Here is a 25,789-nt window from a genome sequence, read left to right as displayed (position 1 = left end):
TTGATTAATCAGTTTGGACTGTATTGCATGTGCATTTCAAGTCTACATTGCAGCTGAGAAAAGTATTCCTGGCAGTGCCCTTCATTTTTCTTGCTGAGTTGTGTCCTTATACAGGAGTAGTGAGCTATGCTTGAGACCAATAGGACTGAAGAAGAATTGCAGGTTTCTTTGGTTTTCAGTTTTTTCCCCATCAGCCATTTTATCTTATGGTCACACACATCTCTGCCCTCACAATTCAGAGGTGATGTGTAGGTGGTGTTTAAGAGGAGGGGACAGCCAATACCCATTTAAAATGCACATCAAATTACAGCCTTAGCCATTTGTTAAATGTGCCAAGTGCTTGGTCTCTCAGTACAGAGCTGCCTTAGGTAATATTGGCATAGATCTTTCTAGGGATTGGTTCCAAACTGATAGGACCCCTTTTCACAAGAGAACAAATGGTAAAATTAAGGCCTTGGTTTGGAGCCAGATAATATTTAGTCTACTTGGCATCTATGATGCAAGTAATGAACAGCACCTGGATATGTATGTTAAAAGAACCCAGTCAGAATTTTCCTCTCTGACTTGATGCCATCGTTGTTTAGGTCAACCATTACCAGCTGAAATGACACTTGCCCAGCTTCTGACTCTGCTGTATGACCGTAAACTCCCTCAAGGATATCGATCAATAGATTTGACAGTTAAACTTGGTTCCAAAGTCATCTCAGATCCAAGCTTATCAAAAACAGACTCATTTAAACGTCTTCACACAGAAAAAGGTGAGTGTTCTTACTTTTCTGGTATATTCCTTTTTAAAATGTTTTTATTTTGGACAAAAATTGTTTTGATTTTCTTGATAAGAAACAGCAGTTTTCTGTATTTTATTGGATGAGTTTCCTGAGCCATTCTTTTCTAGACACGTGCTGAATTTCATGATAAAGTACAAATTCATTGCCTGTCTATATTATATCTATAAGATAGACCAATACAGTTGTTCTGGTTTCACTTTTATTTTCCTTGTTGTAGTGTTGTATGTGATAATGATTATATGATTTTATAGATACAGTATATTTTATTTCTTGACATGTGTAGTAGTTCTCTGTAGTAAGTGTTTGTCCTGATAATCAGAGCGGATTAAGTAAAGCAAGAGTTGTTTGAAACCATACAAGTTACAGAAGCCTGTGGAGTTTTTTATTGCAACATTTTTGGGTGCCTAATGCTGCTTTGAAAATGGTGATTTCTCTCAAGCCCATCTAAGCAAGTCTTATAACTCCAACTTTTAAAAACATTATTTTTAACATTTTCTAATATGGTCTGTTTCTTGATAATGTTTTTGCCAATTGCTTGCAATCTACTTACTGGGAAGGTGCTGGGGAATGGGAAGGGAGGAGCTGTATCCCAAGAATCTGTTTTGAAATATTTTTATATCATCCCTTTAGGCAAGGACTTAGAGAAATGGGACCTTGAAATTAAGCTAATTGTGATCTGCTTATCATCAGCCTGCTGACACAGCATGAAATTCCAAAGTTAATCATTCAGCTATTTCAAGACAGAGACTCCTTTTAATAACTGTTCACTTGATAGTCTGTTTCTAGAAAAGATAAGAAACAAGTGCTGAAAGAAAATCTAATTTTTTTGATATCTGGCCTGAAGTAAGTATTTCATGACTCCATACAGTGGCTGGATATACAGATCTCTTGCCATATTGAGAGACCATTCTTTTTCAAATAATATTTTTGTTCTGTTTTGCGAATTATTTAAACTCTAAACCTTCAATAGATATATTACTATTGGAATAAAACTCAAAAATCATTAGAGGAGATTCAGTTTAGGAGTTGAGTTGCATGCGAAGACATGAAGGTCCTCTGAACGTCTATTAAACTATTAGGCGCTTTTTTTTTAAACTTGAGACAAATACATGGATCTGCCATCACTGGCAAGAGCTATCACTAATACTTTTATTTTCTTTTGATGTTCTTGCCCTCATTCATTTCAGGTTCTTGGCTCAGGTTTTCCTTGTGAAAGAACCAATACTTCTGAAGTTCACTTTTAAATGAGAACAAAGAAATAAACGCGGTATGGATGATGATGTAATAATTTCTTTTACCTCTGGGTTTTTGTAGAGCATGCAGATTTATTGGGACCTTGCCCTGAAGATGAAGCCATCAGTCCTGGGGATGAGTGTATGGATGCAGTTCTAGATGAATCGCTTCTTGAAACCTGTCCCATTCAGTCTCCACTACAAGTGTTTGCAGGCATGGGTGGATTGGCTCTTATTGCAGAGAGACTTCCTATGCTTTATCCTGACGTAATTCAACAAGTGAGTGAAAAAAATAACTGTCAGAACACGTGTTGAGAGTATTTTGTTTGTTTGCTTAAGGACAATATTTTCCTTATATTTCTCCATGGTTCAGTTTAACATCTCAGCTGTGTGGGGAAGCTGCTTCAAAATAAGCAAACGTGTAACTCCACAGCCCAGTCCAGCTATACAGATTACTTCCCTGTGGTTGCCATAGGCTGCTTGTGTGGCCATGTCCTTGTGGGACAAAGTCATGAGCTGGTTGCTGCTTGCCTTGGTTCTGTTAGCTCATAAAATATCTTGGAGGGTACAGTAACATAGAGTTGCTGAAGTACTATAAAGGTATACTTACTTATCATGTAATTGCTCATGTAAATGTACCCTGACAGATATTTCTATGGTTAAGTTAAATTTAGTTCTATGAATCTACTATGTAACTTTATTTTAGATTTATTATTATAAATAATAAATAACAGTGTAATCTTAATTATATTTATATTCATAAATAATAGATGCATTATTTATTTGTGTACTTATATAGAGAATTTCTTTGGAGGCACTGATAGGAATTTCAAAAGTGTCAGTAGTGGCATTAGTCTGGAATTACTCTTTGACCGTTGTTCAAGGTGCACAATGTTTGCTAAAAAGGGAAAAAATAATCTGTTAATTATTCAAATTCTATTTAACTATATGTTTGAAGTCTTTGGCTGATACTGTTAATAGGAAAGAATATTTATTCCCTTTGAAACTGAATTAATCATGAATTAAGGGTGCTGTTCAGTACCCTGTCTGTAAAATTATAGCAGCAATAGGAACCCTGTAATAAAACTGGGTAATTAGTATGCATCCTTTGTAAATAGTTCTACAGAGGTCTTAGAGGCCTAGTACCAAGGCAGTTCAAAAATTAAAATTTAAGGAAATGTGTTAACATAAACAGTTACTGTATTATGAAATCCAAGAAAGTTAATGTGTACTCTGCATTAAAGAAAACTGGTACATGGAATTCTGCAACAGATGAAAGGCAAAGTATGACCATGAAAAGTTTCATTCCTTTTTTTCCTTCTTTTTGTATAGTCCTGGGAAGTTATTGTCTTTCCACAATTTCTTAGCTTGAGATGTATGTTTGGATTCAAATACTGAGTAAGAATTCTGTGATCCATAAAAACAAATTAAGTACAATAATACCAAATAGAATATTCAGAGTGAATACTGATGATTTCTCCAAACCCTTAATACTTTAATTTTACTTTTATATTTCTCTAAGTCACTGGTTCTTCTGATTCACATAATGTGTAGATGATTGGAATGAATGCAGCAAAACATGACTTTGACTTCAAATTAGGAATTTGGTATTCTGGATAAATTCTGCAAGGCCATTTCAGATTAATCTTTTCCAATTTAGATCAGTCTGGTGATACATACTAAAATTTTAAATATGATTGAATCAGTTTATCTGAATAGCATGAAAGCCTGAAAATTCTATAATGTTTAATTATGAGAGGGACCTCGGTGTCATACCTTCCTTAAAATTATTTGTCTTTGTCTTGGGGCACTGTACAACTGTTACCCCCTTAAACTCTGATTCCCATCATAGTGCCTGACTGCGTAGTCCTCAGGTCATAAAACAGACTGTTCCATTAGAGTACAATAGTAATAAAGCCTGCCAAATCAATTGAAAGGATCACGAGTTGCTGTAAGACTGCTAAGATGTACAAATTTATTCTTAATTTTTAAAGGCCTGATAATGAATTTTGCTTCATTTTTACAGTATATCATTAAAAATTAAACACTTGAGTTCACCATCAGTGTTTAATGTTAAAATTAAAAGGAGTATTTATCAGTCTGATAACAGTCTGACATATAAACTAATCTTTGTATTGTTTACTTCAGTGTAATTTGTGTCTCCTGTGCTTCTATGTTTTAAGCAACACGCTTTAACTGAGGATTTGAGGTTGGGAAAATGCATTTGCTTGCTTGCTTGCTTGTGTAGGCAGGACTTTCTAGCACTGTATGGAAGGTGCAGCAAGTATATGCCCTTTTCAGCCATTTAGCCTGCTCCCTTTCTGTGCAAATGGTAGTGTATTTCATGTGACATCTTTCTTGAGCCCTGTATTAAAATTGCATGTCCTTTAGATCCTAACTGCAATAAATTTTTGTCTAAGGTGTTTAACTGAATAACTGGCAAATTTCTCTGTTGTTTTTGTTGGTTAAGGTGAGCACTCCAGTGGTTACATCAGCCACGCAAGAAAAGCAGAAGGACAGTGATCAGTTTGAATGGGTTACCATTGAACAATCAGGGGAATTGGTGTATGAAGCACCGGAAACAATTGCTGCAGAGCCCCCACCCATCAAGTCAACAGTTCAGACTATGTCTCCTATACCTGCACATTCTTTGGCTGCCTTTGGTTTATTTCTTCGTCTCCCGGGCTATGCTGAGGTGCTGCTAAAAGAACGGAAACATGCTCAGTGTCTGTTGAGATTGGTGTTGGGAGTTACAGATGATGGTGAAGGAAGTATGTGCTGCAATTATTACCTTTTTTTTGTAGACCACAGCTAGATCATTTTACTTAGATTTATTTACACCGTATTGCCTTTAGCAGAAAGTTAGAATTGATTTGTGCAGAACTGTGTCGCTAGAATCTTCGATGGTCTGTTGTTTCTAAATATTAAATTCTTGCTGGCAAAGTTTTATCACAATCATCAGTATTCAAGTGTTCTCATCTAGACGTCAGAGTAATTGTAAAATAACTGCTGATTAAACTTACAATGACACTGTCAGGATGACTGCATTCAGACAAAACTATTGGAGTAGCCAGATATGCTCAACTAATTGACCAAACATCCTATAATTCTGCAACCAAATGGAGAAAAATATGGATAGGAGCATTGCTACAACAGATGTAGAATAAACTGTTTAATAATACTGTTTTGGAAAAGGAGAGAAAAATCTAAAGATCACAGTGACCAAATTGCCTAAGCAGGATCTCTACCTTTATGGTGTGAGTTCAGAGGGAGAAGTAGGGTATTCTTCAGTGAATGGACAAGCCAAGAGACAATTTGTAGTTGGTGTCTTTGCAACTGAACCTGCAACTCTGCATATAGTTCTAATATTTCTGTTTCTTACTGGAAGAGTGTGTATGAAGTATGGTTTAGTATGTTTAAGACACTTCATTGGTCATGGCTTTGTGATGAAATCAGGCAGTGTTAGGTTTACAGTTGAACTTGATGATGTCAAGGGTCTTTTCCAACCTACATAATTCCATGTTTATGACTTTGAAAAGAGGTGCTGTTTTTTCTAGGCTACAGTCATCTGAACTATTTAGCAGTCCTGTTTAGAGTGGTGTGCAATATATACCTCATGAGACCAGCTGAAAAAATAGGAGCCTCATTTACCCTTCCTTCTGTTTATCTTTTTATTTCTCTTGTACATATTTGTAATGTATTTCAGTTTAGACATTTGGATGATGATATAGCTGATAAACTCTAAGAATGAGGGAGAAAATAATATATGTAAAATTAGAAGGAAACTTCTGAATGGAGTTGGCTATTTCAAAGTATTTTTAGTAGTTGAAGCATTTTCAATTGTCAGCTGTCTCTATTTACATATGCCCTGGGGGAGGAATGTGGAATGTATTGTTAAATACAGGAAAAAATCAAGACAGTTTCACAAATCTGAGCATGTTCCATTAATAGGTCACTCCATTATTTGAAATATGGCTTTTAAAAGAAGTAGTTTTTGCTCATAATGCAAAGGAGTTAAAAATTTTAAATAATTCTAGTACAAAATTCAAACATGCGACTCATCTACTTAAAATTACGTTAGTATTTCACCATGTATTCAGCTTGAATAGCATCACTGCTTGGTCTGTGTCAGTGAGTTAATTCTCACTTTGGGCACATAAATACAAAAAAGAATCCTACGTCATGATAAACTGCAGCTCCTTGTCAGCTAAGCTGCTATCAGCTGGTCACGTGCATTTTTTAATTTACTGTATTTGGAATGTTTAAAAGTAAATATATATATATACATATATTTATTTATATATGTAAAATTATTTTGAACTGCCTTCCAAACCAGTTTTCTCCCTAGAAATGGTGAATCAGATTTTTTAAATTTGGTTCTTAACCAAATCCATGAATAAAATAAAGAAACATTCTTTCTTCCACACTCTCCTTGTTATGAAATTTTTTTGTGAAGAGACACCTAATATTAGATAGCTTGATATATGCAAATGCTTAAGTTCTTAGTAGATTTCTGCATGTTCATAAACTATTGCAGGCATTAATAGGCTGCATTGAACTACTAAACAAAAGTGTGGGTTTGATGTTTTTCTTCTTCAATCTAGGTCATATCCTGCAGTCTCCTTCAGCAAACGTGCTTCCAACTCTGCCCTTCCACGTGTTGCGCAGTTTGTTCAGCAGTACACCGTTGACTACTGATGATGGAGTATTGCTTAGGCGGATGGCACTGGAGATTGGGGCTATACACCTTATCCTTGCTTGTCTGTCTGCTCTAAGCCACCATGCACCAAGGGTGCCCAACTCTAGTCCCAACCAGGCAGAGGTATGTTTATCAGCAGAGTATGTGCCACTGAGAAGTAGTAAGAGTTCTAACTATAAAAAACAAAATAATCTCATTGCTTTCATTATAGGCTAATTTCTGCAGACTCGGCATTTGACTGAAGAACAAAAATAGTTATAAAGTACTCAATCAAGTAATTGTCCGTGCATGTTGCAAATAAACATAGTAATATAACCAACAAAGAAACCTTGTCATGAGGCATTAAGATGTAATCATGTTCTTTCACAGGACCTTCTTTTTTGGTGCATGAGAGGCATAATGTCTAGTGGATGGTGGTTCTTTAATCCCCATTAGATAGCATAACCTCATTGTCTACATTCATCATCTAAACTCTACTGGTTGCAAATTATTTCCTTTTAAATGCTTCACAAACGTAAATGAGTTGTGAAAATTGCTGAATTAATGCAGTGATTTTTGTTACACCCTTTGCACTGATAGGGAAATGAGATCTAAGGACAAAAAATTTCGGTAGTGTTCAAGATCACTAGTGAATCTCCAAAATTAAAGTTTTTCAAGGTACTTCCCATATTATACCACCCTCTATTCTGAACACGTATCCTTTGATTTTTTTTTTTAAGATTGTAAGTTGCCATTTCTGTATAACATACCAATTGTCTATAAAAGTGTTTAAAGAAACCTTAATGACTTGCCCTCTTTAGCACTGTTTTAGCAGAAGCTTGCATGCAACAGTTCCTGGTGGCTGAATATGGCTAAGTAGCTGCAAAATATAGGCTTGTCTCTATTTTAGCAGCTCTGATACTGATGAAAGGTTGAACAAGTGAGATATGAAGCTGTACCTGAGAATAAGTCATTTTAATGGCTAATCAAATTTAAGGGGAAGTTGACAGATTCTGCTTCTAATGGGGTATCAGGCTGCTGATACGTTAATACCTTAGCATTTCTGCACATTTAGAGGGAAAGGGCAACCATTAATTCTTATCTCTGCTTTAGTTCTACATGAACCCTGGAATAGCTTGCCTTCTCTTAAGTCATATCTATCAAGTGATAGATGGTAACTTGAAACTAGAGATCCTTCAGGGCTGCACCGAGGCTTGTATTTCTGGGGCCGGGTTCTCCCGTAAGTGCTTTAATTCAGTGCTCACAACAGTCCTCTTGAGTGTTAAAGACACAATATATTAATGAGTGACGTAATGAGTAATGTCTACACGAGAATAACCACACAGCTTTTTCATCACCAAGATGCATTACATTCCCAATGTAAAAGTTAGAAGATTATTCCAGACTACTGTCACTACAGTACTTCACAGATGATAACTTCTTTTACCGTTGCAGTCTGTTCATACATCATTTCTTTTCCTTCAAGTGTAATCTTTAGCAAAGTCACTGAAGAAGATCTGAACAGAAAACGAAACTTTTCAGAGCCATAAATCAAATATTGCAAAATAAAGTTGGGCACTTACTCACGTGACCTGGTTTCCAGCTAGTTGTCACCAAGTAGTGAAAGTATCAAGTCACTTGTTTAGGGTGTTAAATATACATGTAGGAAAGCATTAGTTAAAAAAAAATGCTTATCAGAGTTTTTTCTGCATCTTTTTCACCGGAGTCCTGGTAAACTATCAAAATTAGCATAAGTTATTAAATAGTTTCATAAGGGCTAAGCAATATAATATTGGATTTATGTTAGTAAAATGCACTGAGATAGACCATTGGAAAAAACTGTACAAGCACTGGTGGAAAAATGCTATCTCAGAACATTTTAAGGACAAGATATTTCCCACCTCTTATCTAGAGAGGAAATAGTGTGTATTTTAGTGACTCAGAGATCATGTGTCAGAGCTATACAGGTAACTTATTCCTCTTGCTGTTTTGGAGCATTTATTCAAAATCAGCAAATGCTTGAGCATCCCGATATTTCAGTTATGTGCTCTTGAGAACATTTCCACTCCCCTCTTCTTCATCTTATGTTATTAAACTTGACTAGGTGTTAACCAGTAATAATTACAGAGCTACAACATTTAGCAGGATATTGATTAAAGGTATTTTAATACCTTTCGTCATATAACCAAGAATAGTATCTTAAAAGAGAACAAAAATGGGCTTACAGTTCTAGTCAAATTGAAGAATCCCTTCCAAGAATTTAGCGCTGACCTGTAATAGAACTCCATGTATGTGACAGTCTTTCCTATCTAAAGCTTTGAATTTCACTGGATCCTGATGATATCTTTATAAAGTTAATAAACTGGGATTACATTCTTTTGCAGAACAAAGACTTTTTAAAAACAATGTTCCTAAGACGAAAACATGAAATAATTGTGACTTTTTTTTTTTTAACTTAGCCACAGGTGTCAAGTACACACAACAGTGCATCAACAGAAGAACAGCAGTTGTACTGGGCTAAGGGTACAGGCTTTGGAACAGGCTCCACAGCTTCAGGATGGGATGTTGAACAGGCTTTGACTAAGCAAAGGCTAGAAGAAGAGCATGTGACCTGCCTTCTACAGGTGTGTAACAATGAATTTTTGATTAACGATAAGCACTTGAAGCATTAGGACTGAATAGTAAAAGTGGAGTTTTGTCAGTCAAATAGCAGAGTGATTACCATATTTTGGGAAAAAATATTTACAATCATCTGTCTTCGTGAAAAATTATATAGATCATATTTTGAGAGAGGCCATTTTCAAACATCACTAGGCTGCTGCATAAAAGATCTGGGTGACGGTTCTGAAAGAAAGTGAACCAAGAAGCATTCCAGTGTATTTCCCTGGAGCTGTCACTATCTCTGTCAAAATCACTGCACTCAGTCAAAAGTAACGACTGTCCACTAAAGGAGAAGAATACAGGAATAGGCATTTTGTTTTGTGTACTAAACAGTGTTACCTGTTAATTTCTTGCATATTTTTGCTCTGCTTTAAGGAAATGCTTGTAGTTGTTACTGGTGTCCATGAATGTGTTATACCAATATAGCAAAGTCTCACTCAGAGATACTATGAAATCTTGACTATGTCAATTACATGACAATAGTAAATCTCAGTAAACATCTAGTTTCAGTAAAACTCTGATGTCTTCCAAATGCCTCATGCTAAGTAGAAGAAAATCCTGCATAATTAGACTGTTCAGTCCATTGTGAAATGCAACCAATCCCTATTATCTTGGATCAGTGTAGGGAATATAAGATTGTATCTAGTCATCAAAAATTTAATTCACAGAACCATCAGCTCAAATGCATTAGCTAACCTCATTGCTGAGGTAGAGCACAAAGGAGATAAAATTCTGAAAATGCCCATACCTTGATTGGTGAAGATATCATTTTGATGCAATCAGTCATTTCAGTCACTATAGATTATATGGCAAAAGTATCACATCCCTTGCAAAAGCATAACAAATAAAATCTGAAACCATTTCCTAAGCAAGAAAGGGGCAATTGCACCTGAATTACTCTCAACAAAGCTTCTAGGCAGTATTTTGTATTATTCCAGGCAGGGTTTTAGCTGTAACTGTGTCAAGTTGTGAAGTAAAGAGGCATTTTCTTAGGGCAGTCAGCAGTAGAAAACCCTTCAGCGTTTTATTGAATATGTCAGTCAGTTGTACAGCAGTTTCCTTGGTCCCTTCTATAGAAAGATTTAGAAAAATTCTGTTGTATGGAGTGCTGGTAAGATGGTGCAGCAAAATAATGGGATAATGGGGTTAGAAGAAAGAGTGAGAATGAAAGAAAGGCTAAAAGGGTGAATGGAGTCCCTGAGACTTCAAGTAATATAGCCTTTCAAGCCTCAAAGTTTCTTAGTTTCAGAGTACAGCTGCACAAATCAGACCCATGGAAATGTGTTAGGTTGTATGCCTACAACACATGGTAAGGACCTGTGAGCCCAGCCAGAACTACCCCTGGGACAAGCAGGTGTGCAGTCGTGAGGTGACTTACCACTGACACTAAGGGGAAGGTTGCTCTTTGTTTACTGAGGTAAGAGCTGTACACATGAGTATTTGCTCCTCCAGGTACCTGTAATGCTCACCATAAGTTATTGTTTCATCTGTAAACCCTGAAGTCCCAACCCCAAAGGAAGTCACAAAACTTCTTGAAACATTTGCAATTAAAAAAAAAAAACCACACACACAGAAAAAAAGTCTTCTATTGCCAGTTGGTGTTCCTGGTGCTCTAGAGTAAAAGGGACTGGTCAGCTGCATGTCTCAGTGGTCTGAGCTGGCAAACTCTTTCTTTGAGTAACTCCAGCAGATTTGTCAAAATTCGTATTAGTTGAAATCCTAAAATCATTCAGAATTATAAAAATTCTTTAATTTTATCATTAGCCAAAGTTCAAATTTAGTAGAATTTCTTCTGAGATATCTTTGGGACTGCTGTAATAAATGCCAGTACTGAATTAGCAAAACAGCTAGTGAAGTGTTAGGGCTTCTTCCTTAAGGGAGGAAACTCAAAGTTCTTTTGACTGAAATAAATCAGTTTTGATTAAATATTTGGGTGTGTTTCAGGTTCTTGCCAGTTACATAAATCCTGCAGGAAGTGCATCAAATGAAGAGACCCAAACTAGCCATGAGGGGAGAGCACAAAACAGCAGCGCCCTTCCATCCGTTCTCCTAGAGCTACTCAGTCAATCTTGCCTCATCCCAGCAATGTCATCATACCTCCGCAATGATTCAGGTAATGTGCCTTTGTCTCCTCCAAAATTCAGGTTGGCTTACTGCTGTCAAATAAGTTTTTATATGAACAATGGGTAGTTCTTGCTAGTTTCAGTGCCCTCGCCAATTTAGAATTGTGCTAATGGAACGTTTACTTCAGCCTTAGAAAACAGAATCATATAATAGAATCATGCTTGTTGAAATGCTCATTTCTCTCTTTAAATTTGGAGTTTAATTCTTTGATATTGAAACTAACAGGAAGATGGTATTTTCTTCTGAAAAGTTTACATGTTAGTTCTTCTACAGAAGATACATGTAGAGAGAATACTTTATGCAAAACCATTAATCTTATTGTGAAGAAAAATGTTAATTTTTAAAGAAAATTGAGCAAGAATGTACTTGAATTTGGTAAATGTTGCACATGCTGGGGCAGTTCTACTTTGATCAGAGCTTTTTCTTTTTTATTTAGGAAATACAAAAATAAGCCTCTTACCAAAACTGGAAGATATTTCAAATATATGGGAACAATTAAGTTGTTGGGGTTTTTAAAGGAAAAACAAATGAGTTCTATGTTGTCATCAAATTTCTACTCATAATTTCAAAACAAAGATGTTTTCATAGTTTTGATCTGATATGTTGTACCTTGCTGTGGAAACCATTTCAGTTGTATAAGGTGGCATGGAGCAGTACAAATTAAGGAAATACCTCTGTGGAACTAATGGCAAAACCAGCAAACTCGATTTGTGATTTATGTTCAGTCTCACTAGATGACAGACTTGAGTATGAAGATGAGCCTTAGGTTGGATTTTTGTTCAGTTACTTTTGTTTAGATGGATTTAATTCCGAAGTATCAGAAAGAGTTGTTCCAAATCTGAATAATTTGATTTTGGACCTTATTTTGCCTGCCCTATTTTTGGAGTAACTGATAAATGTCTTGTCACATTACTGCAGTTCTTTTGGATGCCAGTTGGAGGGTTTGGTGATGTGAATTCATGAAACAATGTTATAGCTTCTTCTTGAATTACACAATATGTTTTATGTCAGAGGTAAAAGAGAAATCATCTCTGTCTTAAGTATTTGTAAAGCTACTTAGGACTAAAGTAAGAATGGCTCTCTTAATTTGTAGTAACTAGGGCATTACATAATCTTGTATGATGGAATGGAACTAGTTCAAAATGTCTACTGGGGTATTATAGTAAAAATAAAAATATGAAGGTGTTTCACTTGCTTAGTCCACAGTTTGACACCTCTCCCTAGTTTTGCGATGAATTTATTGGTTCTATTTTGCACATATTGCAGTGAGGAAAATGAACTAATGATATACCAAGATCATTATTGCAAATGAAAATACAATGTAAAACAATAAAGTAGATGATAAAGTAAAAGAATGAAGTAATCTTTCTAACAGATACTCACAAATTCTTCTTTGTTGAGGTAAAAAGGAAAAGTCATTGAAAGGCCAGGCAAAAATGATGTGTTATCTAAAGGATGAAGCTGTTGGTCCTGAGTTATAGATGAATCACAGCTGTTGAAATTGCTTTTTGCTGTTTTCAATAGAAGAATGTATCTCTCTGTATAAGTCACCTTTAAATGGGGAAGAACAGTCAGATACTGATACAAGAGATGAGATATGTGGCTGTTGGCGAGAAGTTCAGACTAGTTTGGCTTTCAGGGACCGTTTGTTTTCCCAAGGTACAAAGAAACGGCAAAATTTCAGTGAGAAATATTCATTTTAGGTATGTTTTCCATTGTGGGACTACTGTTGTTTGTGGTTGGTAGGGGATGTTGAAATACTGTGCCTGTGAATTACCAATTAGTAAAGAGTGAACAGCACGTAATGTAGCAGCTAAACTATATTAAAACAAAGCAAAACCTTGCTTTTCAGAGAAAAAAAAGAAAACTACTCTTCTGAATACAAATTCACAAAGGATGTGGTTGTTTCTATTGAAATTTAGAACTGTAAAATCTGAGGGTTGTTATGTGAATGTTTCCTGCTGTATTTGTTCAAAAGTCTATACATAAAACTGTGATTAACAATGTTCTCCTGGATTTAAAAAATAATAATAACTTTGCAGGCATATATCAGTCAAGCTCATCTTTGACACTGCCATAGGATACTAGTATTAGAGGGAAATTGCAAAAACGATGACTTCTGGAGAGATCATCTTCTCTGAGTTAATATTTGAGCCAGATGCATTTAGTTGGAAAGGAGTCCCTGAAAACAGTTTGTCTTAGTGATAATATGCGAGGCATAATTCCAATGCAGTAATTACTCTTCAGTTCAAAAGCAGACAGATAATTTTCACATTAATGAGTGCAAGTTGCACGTGATGTGGGGCTCTCAGTGTCACTAATATTGAGCGTCGGTAGACACAGCTACCACAAGCAAGACAGAGGTTGAGAAGCTCTGAAGTTATGTTAAGCTCTGGTACAATGCTTGTAAGACTGAAAATTTCACTTAATGTCTTAATAGTTGAAACCTTTCAAATATGGAAATTACTTTTTTATTAGTAGTATTATTTTTATTTATTTTTTAAAACCTGGAAGACCAATGCAATGTAGTAGAGTAGATTTGAGTCTTTCCTGATAGACCTTTATCTAATTTCTAGCTTCTCTGTCTTGAATACCTGTCTCTTCTCTGGTAGGGCTGAATAGGAGCCTGGGGAGAGTAGGAAAGGGAACAGCATCAGTAGTGATATGCATGTACGTGGTATTCTGATTTTCATACTGGTGCAACTTCTGCTGTCAAGAGGTACTTTCATGTGGAAGGAGCAGGTGACTCTACTTTTCCTGTAACATGCTAGTCTGAGAAATTGGGATACTGCATATAGAATCCTAACAGAATGGTCCCAGGTTCTGGCACCCCAGTGGCAACAAGCTGTGCCCAGCACAATGGTAACAGAAATGAGCAATTTTCAGCACCTCTGTAACTTTCTCAGACTTTAATGGGTGCTGGTGGGACCAGTTGAAGGTTAGCCTTATGCTGAAGGTATTCTTCTACTAGATTTTAGGGTTTGTTGTTGATGGTTGCAATAACAGTGATCTTCACATATCTGTGTATGTGCCGTATACATACAATTATGTGAGAAAAAATTTTGATAAATATGTGCAATGAGGCTGCTGGCGTGCTGTTCCTTTTCTTGCACAGTAGGCTGCTAACACTGTGGTGATATAAGATAGTAAGTATTTTGGTATTGATGTGAATTTTATATTTTGATTTCATATGTTCAGTTAGCTACAGATATGGTACATCCTTCTTGCAAGACTGTTTTGACAGATTGGCCTATGTCACAGTTAGAAATCTATCTAGGTTTTTTGTTGCTTGACTGTATTTTACCATCGTGCTTAATTTGCCCATAACATACACGGAGTAGATTGTTATCTAGATTGTTGTAGATTAAAATAATATTGATCAGATAAGGAGTGCTCACATAACATTTAATCTGTTAGAAACCTCACCTTGAACCAGATGAGTACAAACCAGATTGCTCTGATACGTTCTGACGCTTCATCTGCATCAGAGTGAGGTGATTGTGAAGTCCTTGAAAACTGTGAACTAACCACTTTCATTGATTTCCATAATTGCTTTTTTCTTGTAGAGAGGGAAGGTTTATCTGTCTATGAAGGAGTTTCCTATTATGCAAGATAGCTCTAGTCACAAGGAGCAGTAACTGCTGTAATCTTCACTGTTTCTTGATGATTTTTTCGCGTTTATTTCATATCTTGTTATTGCATTACCATGGCTCTCATTATCTTTCATTTTATAAATGAAAAAAGTTTATCTTTGCAACATGGTGAGGTTTTTTTACTACACCTGTGTTTTTTATTAAGGACTTAATTCATATTTACATGTGTAAAATTTATGTAGTTCTTAACTTCTGTATCATACACCAAAAGCTGTCATGTAAGACCTTTTCACTGTTATCTTGTATCTAGAACGTTTCATTTGAAAGAATTATTGCTATTGAAACTCTTTCAAATATGTGAACACTTCTCTCCTTGAGCAAAATGCACAGCAATAAAATTTGCACTGTGCAACAAGAGGTTCCTAGCAAACGTTTGACCATCAGATTCTAACTGGAGTACATGACTATCTTGAAGGTCTAGATTTTGCTGATAAAAGTAAGTTATTTGACTGATGGACTTAGGTTTATGAAGACTAATATAAGCTAGTATTTTCAAGTGGGAAAGAAGAAAGGAGCATTTATAATACTCTTTGTAGCTAACAAGGTTTATAGAGATAAGGCAGTGGAAGGGAGTCATGAAACAGAGAGAAAGAAAGTCAAGTGACTTTTAGGACAAGGACTGTATATTTTTTTATGGGCTTGGACAGTAAAAAGCCCAGTGAAGCTGGGATTTTGTCAGTGATACCACAATTAGGTAGACTCTTCTTGCTTAAAAATATAGTTGTACTGGTTTGTCCTTAAACTACTATCTAGCAAATCCTGAGATAAATGAATCGTGGTTTAAGTGAAATATTGAGAGAAGTTTGATACCACCTTTTTCTTGGAAAACAGACTTCATATCAAATTGCAGAATTCTGCTTGAATTCTCTTTGCTTGAATTCCCAGTCTTACAGAAAGCAGGCAATATTGTGATTTTAGGTGAGGTTTTCTTGCATGCTCCTTTTTTTAGCCACCCTTCCTTCTTCAGTGGACAAAGACTCTGTGTGATGTGATCAGCATAGCTTGTGGTGTTAGATTAGCTCAGTCTTCCCTGAGTTTGACTGCTGAGAAAGAGACGATGCATTTCTGTGGGAGAGCTTTGCTGAAAGAATTTTGTTTACTGACCAGCATGTTTCATTTCATGAGAGTCCAGTATTTGCTTCCAATGCACCTTTCGTAGTTTACCAAGTACTGCCACACCATGGACCTGTGGATTCATTAACAAAAAGTTGTGCTGCTTTATCCTGCTGCCAAACACCTCATTGTGAACTTTATTTCGTAAGTACTATGGACAAATACATTGAATGTGAATGTACTGAATTCTTTTTTCTGCCTCTTTTGATGTACCTTTGTTAGTTGCATCCATAAAAGTCATACTGTTCAGGCCTTGGCTCCTTACCTCAGAGCTTCAACTAGACTAGTTTGCCTGCTGAAGGTAGAGTACTTCTTTTCTATTAATCATATTTATTCTCAGGGCATTATATGGTGTTATTTTACTTTTGCAAAGTAATCCAGTTCCACTGAACTAAGTTGTGTACTCTGAAGCTGGTACACTGAGCTCTTAATTTGTCCATCACTGGTGATGTGCTGCTGCAGCATAAATGTTGAATCATCACACAACCATGCTTTTCCCTAGACTATTGACTTTTTACTGTGCATAAAGAGAGGAAGTTGCTATTAAGATTTTTTTTTTTTTTTTTTTTTTTTTGTTTTTGAGATTTTATGCATTTATTGGATTAAATGTATGAGCACCAGAGCGGTATATCAGAGCTCATTTAACTGAAGTTAGACATAGGTTCACATGAGAATAGAGCACATGTGTTACCTGTTGAGAGAGAATTACCAGACTGTTGTTTTAAAACAAAATATAACTTGTATGCCAGGGCAGTCTAATGATAGTGTTACCCTTTGACTTCCTTCAAAGGGTCAAAGTCTTTGCTGTAAATGAAACTGGAAGTACAGTGGCAGTTTAGATAGGCAGTATATAATTACTGGAATTAAAAATTCTCCTAGCCTTCATTAATGTTAATGAACTCATTCATTGGTAAAAGAATAATACTGAACCTTTGCCACATTTGGTTACAACTTTGGGATTGTTTTTTATCTATTTTGCTGTTGAATTGCTTACCAAAAAAAAGGTGCAGTTTTTCACTCCAATACTGGTGTACTAGTTGATTCACAGTTTTGAGAAGAGAGCTGTGCACTGAAATGGTATGAAATAAAATTGTTTATTTATTTCACAGAATCTACAAGTTTTAAATAACTTCAGGATCAAAATAAACAGCAGTAATTTCTACCTGAATTTCAATTTTCAGGTTCTTGTAACCTTTCATTTTAAGACCCATCTCAAATATCCTTGTATTATGAGATTAATGCAATAATATCCATAAGTATGTAGATATAAGAAGTACATAGAAAAAATTAATAATGGTTATATCTCTTCTGTAGTATTAAATAAACATTAGCAACCTGCATAATTCCTCTAGAATGTAGCTTAGTTTTACAGAATGCTTTGGTGCTTCATATACTAAAAATAAGTATACATTACTAGAGACTTGCTGTTGACTATGGATAGTGAATAAATTTCCTTGTCTGCACGTGCTTCCTTCCAGTGCAGCCTCAGCTGTGTTTATCATTTCTTCTGGTTGAGCCAGTATTGACTCAGAGTTGCAAAACCAGAATATACCATCTTCTACCTCATTCATCCATAAATCAGTGTTGCAGTGTGGTTTCTGCAGCTGACTGAAATATCGTTGCCAAATTCATTCTGTTCTAGATCCCTGACCTTATCTTATTCATGTGCTTGTTTCGAAGTGACTTCCAAAGGCTCAGCTGGTTTAGCAGTTATGAAATTCTATACAGTAATAAACTATCACCTATATAAGCGATGTATTTCTTTGCATGTTGTTTTATGGTGGGACTGGATGTAGCTTTGCAGCCTAGGAGAAGAAATTGAGCTGATTTTTAGAAATGCAACTGTTCCATTGTTCCGCTGTGGCACATGTAATAGTAAGAAGAGTATTCATTAAAATCAGTTTCTTGGTGTTTTGGTTTGTTTTTTTTTTTTTTGGTGGTGTTTATTTACTGTGTTTTTAATCCTAAGCTCTCAAAAGTAACTTTTGTCTTATAAGACGTGAGATAAAATCACATATACGAAAACTTCTATGATCTCAGACTATCTGCAGCTTTGGATCTAATTCAAAGACATATGTAGGTTTAATTTAAAATGTGGAAATAATTTCATCAATTTCAAGTAGTTAAATTGGACATTCCATGAAGTAGGCGTAAAAGTTGCAATTCTGGGCCTCAATCATAAACAGTGCAAAAAGGGAAAATGTCTTCAGGACCTCGTCCAGAAAGGGAGAGTACAGTCTTCTGGACAAAGGTTATTAAACCTGTTTTTCCATGAGACACCTTGAATCCTTGTGTGATATGTCTGACATGGAAATAAGCATCAGGATGAAAACATGAGAGTTGTATTTGACGTCTGTTAAGCACATTCAAAAAATGGCAATATAGAAAATGTAATTTAAGTTTTTTTCATTTAGAGAATATATATTAGTGTGTCATAGTTATTAATATTTCTTAAAAGAAGTACTAAAACTATTCTTTATTTTTTCACACCACTTTAAAGGATTTTTAATTAGAAAAGCACATTGTCTGTATAGCATGATGATTTCAAATACAGATTTAGTAAAGGCAAGAAAGTCTAACCTTTTTCAGCTTTCCACAAGACTAACAAAAATGCTGCAGAATATAGTCAATAGTTAAAATTTTATTTATAGTATTACAACTTCTGGTATAACAGTGTTGCTGTTTCCACACTTATCATACATTAATGTAAGTTATAAGCCTAAATTATGGTGGTCTAAAAATAAACCCCTTTTTGTCTGTTTTCTGGTCTCAGCTATGAAGAGACATACTGCATAAAACCATAGAAAGCATCATGGGGGCTTGCTTATATTTGTTTATATATTTATTTTATGTCTTTCTCTGTTCTGATTATTTTCAGTGTTTGCTTACATTTCTGTCTTGCATGTTTGCTGGCAGTAAAAAAGTGCCATTTCTGATCCTGCTATTTGGATTTCATCTGTTGCCAACAAGGAGTTGAATATTGTCTGCCTTCATTTACATAATGTAGCACTCTAACTGGGCTTACAGATACATTTATCAGTCATTGATGCAGCACCCTTAGCCAGACACTTTGCTCTGGAATGTTTTTGATAATCCTTTCAGACAGTGGAGGTTTTTTGCTTTAAATTTAGAAATCATTCTTGCCATCGCAGGTCTTTGCACTGTGTGATGTGCAACTGATATTCAAAAATGTCATCAAAGTGTAGTGTAGATATACACAAAAACAATAACAAATAAATTGAGCACAGTTCCAATGATTCCAAGCAGTGCTAAAATAGATTCTTCTTTTTCCTCCTTTTCCTCTTGCCTTTTTACATCTTCCAGTGTTGTGATGGCAGAGGTCCCCATTTTTCCTGCAAATGCCTTCACCAGTATTCTGGCAGCTAGCTAGAAAAAAGAAAGCAAATGGTAAATCTGGTCTGACAAACATGCAAGCTTCGATCTTTTTAAAAACAATTCCGTAGTTCTTACACAACATTTCTTAACGCTGTGTTTATTCAGTTACATTCGTCTTTTGTTTTCTTTTTGTATGAACATTTCCATGTTAAAAGTAATTGTTCTGTAGATATAGATTTGATAGGAGTGCAAAATAGCTTGGTGCTTCAAGCCAGTTATTATGCTTTATTATAAAAGAAATTTAAAATTTATCTTTAGCCAAATAATTTGTTTCCTTACAAAACATGAAATTGATGAAAGCAGGTATGTGAGCATTGTGGAATACTCTGAAATGCCTGGAGAGGTTATGTGCATTTTCAGCCATTCTTAAATATTTAACTCCATGGTACAAAAACAGTTGAGATTGTTAATGCCTGCTGTTTTCAAACATGTAAAATATGCCTCCTTAATACAGTATTACAGTTGTTTTTCACCAGTGAGCTTAAGTAGGCAATTGCAGGTAAGATCTTGCCCTTTTTCATATTTAATAGATCAGCTTTTGGACATCCATGCAACAGTAAACATTTAACAGATAATGTCTATCTCTTCAAATATAAGGGGTTTTGATATATATGCTGATTTTTGCAGTATGCCAAAGAACAGTAGTACTGTTACAGTGGCAAAATTCTATGCAATATAGGAATTCAAGGTGGACATTTCCAGATGCATGTGATTTATTATCTTTTTTTTTGTTGCAAAAGTGAGGTTGACAGGTCGTTTCTGTTACTTAGCTGCTCTAGTACTCTTAATTTACGGTCAAATATCCTCTAGAAACATATTCCCTGTAAAATTATGTTCGTTGGTGACTGAGATGTTGATCTTATATGTAATCTGCCATGCCATTTTAGCTTTATTGATCAGAAATTTGATTGGGATGTCTACCAGTTCACATAACTCCAATATACTGAAGATTTACAATCACATTTTATAGTGCAACAGCATTTTTCTCTTCTGGCAAACGTCTTTAATCGTTAGAGATTAACGTATTTCTGCTGTGAGTCTAATTAATGCCATCAGCTCAGAGCATATCTTACAGAAGGGTAAAATATAAAAGGTATTTCTTACCCTACATTGCATCAGGAATAAAATGTCATCAGACATGCTTCTTACTCGTCGATTCAGTGGCAAGCCAGGCTTTTATCTTCATGAAGGGGCTGCTCTCCTCACTCAGACAGATCAGATAGGAGCACGAGCAGTTTCTTGATGAAGTTTATCGGTGAGGATAATAATGTTACAGAATCTTCCAAATGACTGGTGTTCTCTTTCAGTAATCCACTAAAGCAAGTGTAGTCGAAAAACAGTAAAGCTCTTTCTTGTAATGATCCTCACTGTTGACTAATTCCCATTAAAATTGTGGCTTTTTTTTCCTTCGATGATGCAGAGCAACAAAATGCATGCTATTCTGTTTTGTCTTAAAAAAATTACAAACAGCTCCTGGTTTTGTTCAGTTATACTTAGTTATTTATTAAGACTTCAGAAAAACCCACCCTTTGATTTACTCTTTGTGGCAGCCGTCTGAGGAGGCTTTCTCACGTTGACATGCTGTAATTCCAAATGCAGCGAAGTACGTGCAGTCACACTATGTAATTTTAGTCCAGCCTGAAAAAGGATGAAAAGAAGTCTGCTTTGCTGGCAGTAGTGTGAACGCTGTCACACACCTGCATTCAGAGCCTCTGGAAAGAATTCCAAGGTATTCTTCGGAGCATTGCATAACTCAGCCAGGCAAATCTGAAGAGAGGAATGACCGTGGCTTTAGTTGCACACTGTGGTGAGCTGTGACATTGATTAAACATGCACTTGGCACTTGCTGAATAAAGAAGGAGCTACGAGCCACCCTTGCAGACAGTGAGTTGCATAACAATGTGCGATGGCTCTGCTGTTTCATTGTCAGACCAGGCACATTTTAATCCTGTACCAACAGAGAAAGTGTGTGGTGTAAAGAGGAGTAGAGTTAACTGTACTTCTGGGTTTTCTGAGGAAGTGCTGCATGACAAATGGTGACATTAAGGCATTCAAGCTGAAACAGTGTTTCTGCCTTTTGTCTTTTTATGCTTTGTTTGACAGGCAATTGTTTCTATAGGAAATACTACTTCTAAAGCTTTTTCTCTTTTATTTCACCACCCAAAGAATGCAGGTTAGTATGTAATTAATGAAAACACACACTTAAAGGAAAATATTCCTGTTCTGATTTCACAGAAACCCTCAACACAATTTTTTTCCTAGGTAAATCAGAAAGGCAATTTTTTCCTGTCCAGTTGGAAAGGGGGGAGAACTCTGCAAAGTCTTCTCCTCCCAGTCTTTTCAGATACACCCCCCCCCCCCTCCCAATTCTAATAATCTCTGCAAGCAGCTGTGTTCCAAATCATTTTATTCAGTGGCTTTGGTCTGTGAAGCCTACTAATGCAATGTGTTTTCATTGGTATAGCATAGCTTCTTGATGCAAAGGCAACCGTATTTTACATATATCAGAAAATATATTTTGTCAAAAATACTTGCAACATCAAGCAATTCAGAATTGAAATGTACAAAAATGCACTTTTGTGTATGTATATAAAAAGTCAAATTAATTACATTGAATTTAAACAGTAGGAATGTAACTGGAAACCTTGATAGTTTTCCAGAATAGCATATTTTAGAAATTACAAGGCATTGTTTGAGATTCAGTTTTCGATAATCTTTTAGTGAGAAAGCAGAAGATAGTAGAATCATTATTTTGAATTCTTCCAATTTCTACTGAATTTACGTTAAATTTTTTCTCATTGTTTTTCTAAAGTGTCTAGGTACATTTGTTAGTTTCTTAGTAACAAACAAAACTGCATATATTACATGTACATTATTTTAATAATAAATACCATGTTTGAAGTACTTATGGTACTTCTGCATTATTTACCTTTTATCCTGAAAGTTACATTGCCTCAGTGAAATTGTTTAACTCTAGAAGATTTAACTAATTAATTTAAATTTCTCCGGCATAACTTCCTTAAATATATATTCTACTATGTGTATATGGTCTTTCATTTCAAGCTCTTGCTGTTTTCTTATTCTAAAAAGGCTACTGCATCTTCACTTGTTCTTGGAATTTTTTTGTGTCTGTATATCTTGAATATATTTTTGTATTCATTTAGAGCCATTCAGAGATACAGAGATGTGAAAATCTTCATCTGTGTATTCTGACCATTCACGTTTCTGAGAGTACCTATCAATAACTGAATTTTCAAGTTACTGTATTAACCCTCACACATTAAAAGTCAAACCCTTTCTTTTGTGAAAGGGAGAAATGGTGCAACATGCATATTTTATTTAAAGATTAATGATATATTTTCAGCTCCACTGCAAAGAACTAGCTAATTAAAATGTTTCCACAGAGAGCAGAAAAAGATTCACAGGATATTTGTTGGCCTGGTTATTGCGGTGGTTGAGGTCTCACGATGGTCTGCCGTTTTCATAGTTGTAATGCAAATGGCACTTGAGTGGCTACAGGGAACTCAGGGAAACAAATCTCTCTGGGCTCCCTCTGCACGAAGTCGGGGGGGGGGGGGAGAGAAGCCTCCTGCACACCGTGATTCAAGTCCAGCATTTGCCATGGTTTGATGGGATTTCTCCTCTCACGTCCTTCCATTTTATTGACGTGTGTCTGTGCAGACATGCTGTAAATGGGTTTGGAAAACAGACCCAGCCAAAAATAAATCTCTAGCACAGCACAGTAGGAGGGGTGGGGCAGTAGCTGCTTAAGATGTTACTGGTGGTAAACAGTTGCTGTTTGAGAATTAAAAAATAAAAGTTGTCAGGCTTAACATTTGTCGGTTATAGGAAACTCAAGGAATTCATCCATGTTGAGTGGAAGCTGGCATTTACAAATAACTTCCTTATAGCTACAGTGCATCTCCATTGTGAGGGGAAAATTTCATGCAAGATTTCTCACAAGTGAAGTGAGTAATACAGGTTGATTTGAAAGGGCCTTGTTTTATCCATAATATTTGATGGCATTTGTAAAGATGGGGAGATATTTTACATTTTTTGTAAAATAACATTAGAGTCTGGGAAGACCTTTTAGAGAAGTCAGTAATAAACCCACCTATTTTGGAGTGAACATTACATCGTTACATAGTACTTGGGGTTTGGACAGTAGTATCCAAAATCATCCTAAATTTAATTCTGTTACTTCCATTTAGGAAGAGCTTTCAAGCACTTAGTAAGACTTTGGCAACTCCTTGGTAACTGATTTATGTAGTTTTCCAAGAGCAGAACAAATTTGGTTGATTAGAGGTCACTCTGTTCATTACTGCTGATGTCGCTTCTATTGCATGGGAATTAACCTTAGGCAATACAAATGTGTGTCATATTTTAAAGATATTCATACTTCAGAGGAGGTTGCCAAGCTATCTTGTAGAAACTCAGTGGTATAAATTCAACAATTTACAGTCTTGGTCCTTTGATGATCATTATCCTGCTATACGCGTAATGCAATACACCTATAACACGACAATTACAAAAGGGGCAAATACTCTTATGTGTTCTTGTTCCTCATGTATTTTTATGAATTCATATTATTTTGATTCCCATGTATTCTAAGATTATTCTGTATGCTGTATTTTTTCATTAAAATAGCATGTTTTGAGTGAGATATAGTTTACCATTATAGAGAGAAAATACTCTGAACAAGATTGCAAGTTAAAGTAGAATGTAAAGGAAAATTGGGAGGTGAAAATAGAGAGAATAATAGAAAGAACTGTCTGGACTTAAAAATCTAGTTAGGTTAAAATGCTGTAATGAAAACCAGAAGATCGTGCGTACATCAGTTGCCCATGAAGACTGTTTCTCCTTGTATTTGTTCTTCATTTTCCCTAAGATGCAGGAAGGTAGTTGAAATGTAGTAGCACACGCTTCCTGTAGGTGATGCATTCTGGTTTTCTTCTCTGACAACCTCCACAAACTTCTCTTTATGAGGTCTAACAGTTTCTCAGTTAAATTGCAGAACAATAGAGCAAAACTGTGTCTCTTGGGAGATGTAATAGTATGCACAAATTAAGATGAACTGGTTCACTTAGCATAAGTGAGAAGTGGATAGCCACACTCCTTTTTTCCTTAGTTTTTTTCTTTTTTTCTCTCTCTCCTGAGAACTTAACACAGCTAATGTTTTCTTTGTGGGAGCTCTTATCCTATTTTTTTATGATACAGATTGATGTGTGATGCCCTTGACTCAGTAGTGATGAACATGGCCAGATTTCAAAGTATTTTTTTACTCTTCTGTGGAAAAAAGGAAGAACTCAGATCCTTCATCTGTAGCAACACAAGTTATTTTTAGATTTCTTACTATACTCATTCACAGCTCTTTCATGTGTTACAGCTCAGCATTGATTTGATGATTTTGACACTTCAGCTATGTGTCTACATCTTGTGTTTTCCTTCAGATTGAGGAATTTCATTGCCTTTTGACTATTGTCTGGGGATTTTCCTGATTTTGTAACTCTAATTACTGACCCAGAATATCCTTGGAAAAGTTCAACATTCTCTCATAACTAGCTACAGAAGTTCCTCTAGTAGGTTTCTACCTGTCAGTCTTCACTTACCAGGACTTTGCTTGTTCCAGTTTCTTGTATTTGCTCTAAAATAATTCTGTGTTAAGTCAGTTAAATAGACATGGAGTAGTACCAGTTCTTCTGCCACACTCCTTTCAACACCAGCTTCTCTTAGCACTGGTCAAGCTTGACCCCTGTTTTATTGTCTGTGATCATGATCAGAATGCACACTGGTATTTTGTCAAGAAAAGAGATGTTTGATGGTTGAGTAAAAACTTAGGAAGAACAGCCAGTTGAGCTTTGGAAGGTGTCATGTGGCATGTCACATTTTTGTTTTGAGGGAACTATTTAAGTCAATGTCTTTATGAACTGAAGCAGTTCAGAAGTAGGTGACTGATGAATGGTCCTGAGTTAGAGATGGGAATTTCAGCCCCAGCTGTGTGGTGACCTTCTGAATGTGATGGAAGGGAATGATGGAATAAGAGCAAGAGGCTATTTTTTCTTTTCAGTCTCTAGTCTCATGTGCGATGCTGGGCAATCTTGATTTTTCCTTTCTTTATTGGTATCAAAAAGAATCTCTTGTATG

The 25,789-nt window shown here is 35.8% G+C and overlaps 1 protein-coding gene and 1 long non-coding RNA gene across 9 annotated transcripts in view; one reads left to right on the top strand and one right to left on the bottom strand.

The window, feature by feature from the left end:
• Nucleotides 1-25,789, top strand: part of BIRC6 (baculoviral IAP repeat containing 6) — a 171,184-nt gene that overhangs the window by 111,389 nt on the left and 34,006 nt on the right. For all 8 annotated transcript variants that reach the window (XM_032681685.1, XM_032681688.1, XM_032681684.1 and 5 more), the window contains 6 exons: nucleotides 585-758; nucleotides 2,103-2,299; nucleotides 4,491-4,791; nucleotides 6,625-6,842; nucleotides 9,158-9,322; nucleotides 11,304-11,472. In XM_032681685.1, coding sequence (XP_032537576.1) covers nucleotides 585-758; nucleotides 2,103-2,299; nucleotides 4,491-4,791; nucleotides 6,625-6,842; nucleotides 9,158-9,322; nucleotides 11,304-11,472 — 1,224 coding nt within the window. The remainder of the gene's footprint in view (nucleotides 1-584; nucleotides 759-2,102; nucleotides 2,300-4,490; nucleotides 4,792-6,624; nucleotides 6,843-9,157; nucleotides 9,323-11,303; nucleotides 11,473-25,789) is intronic.
• On the bottom strand, nucleotides 18,205-21,569 carry LOC116783814. The gene is made up of 2 exons (XR_004355855.1): nucleotides 20,750-21,569; nucleotides 18,205-19,636 (listed from the first exon to the last, which is right to left on the bottom strand). It is a non-coding gene; the product is annotated as an uncharacterized LOC116783814 (long non-coding RNA).

Source organism: Chiroxiphia lanceolata, chromosome 3, assembly GCF_009829145.1.
Source record: "Chiroxiphia lanceolata isolate bChiLan1 chromosome 3, bChiLan1.pri, whole genome shotgun sequence".
Classification (NCBI taxonomy): domain Eukaryota; kingdom Metazoa; phylum Chordata; class Aves; order Passeriformes; family Pipridae; genus Chiroxiphia; species Chiroxiphia lanceolata.
Note: the sequence above shows the minus strand (reverse complement) of the source record. Positions and strands in the feature narration are given on the sequence as shown.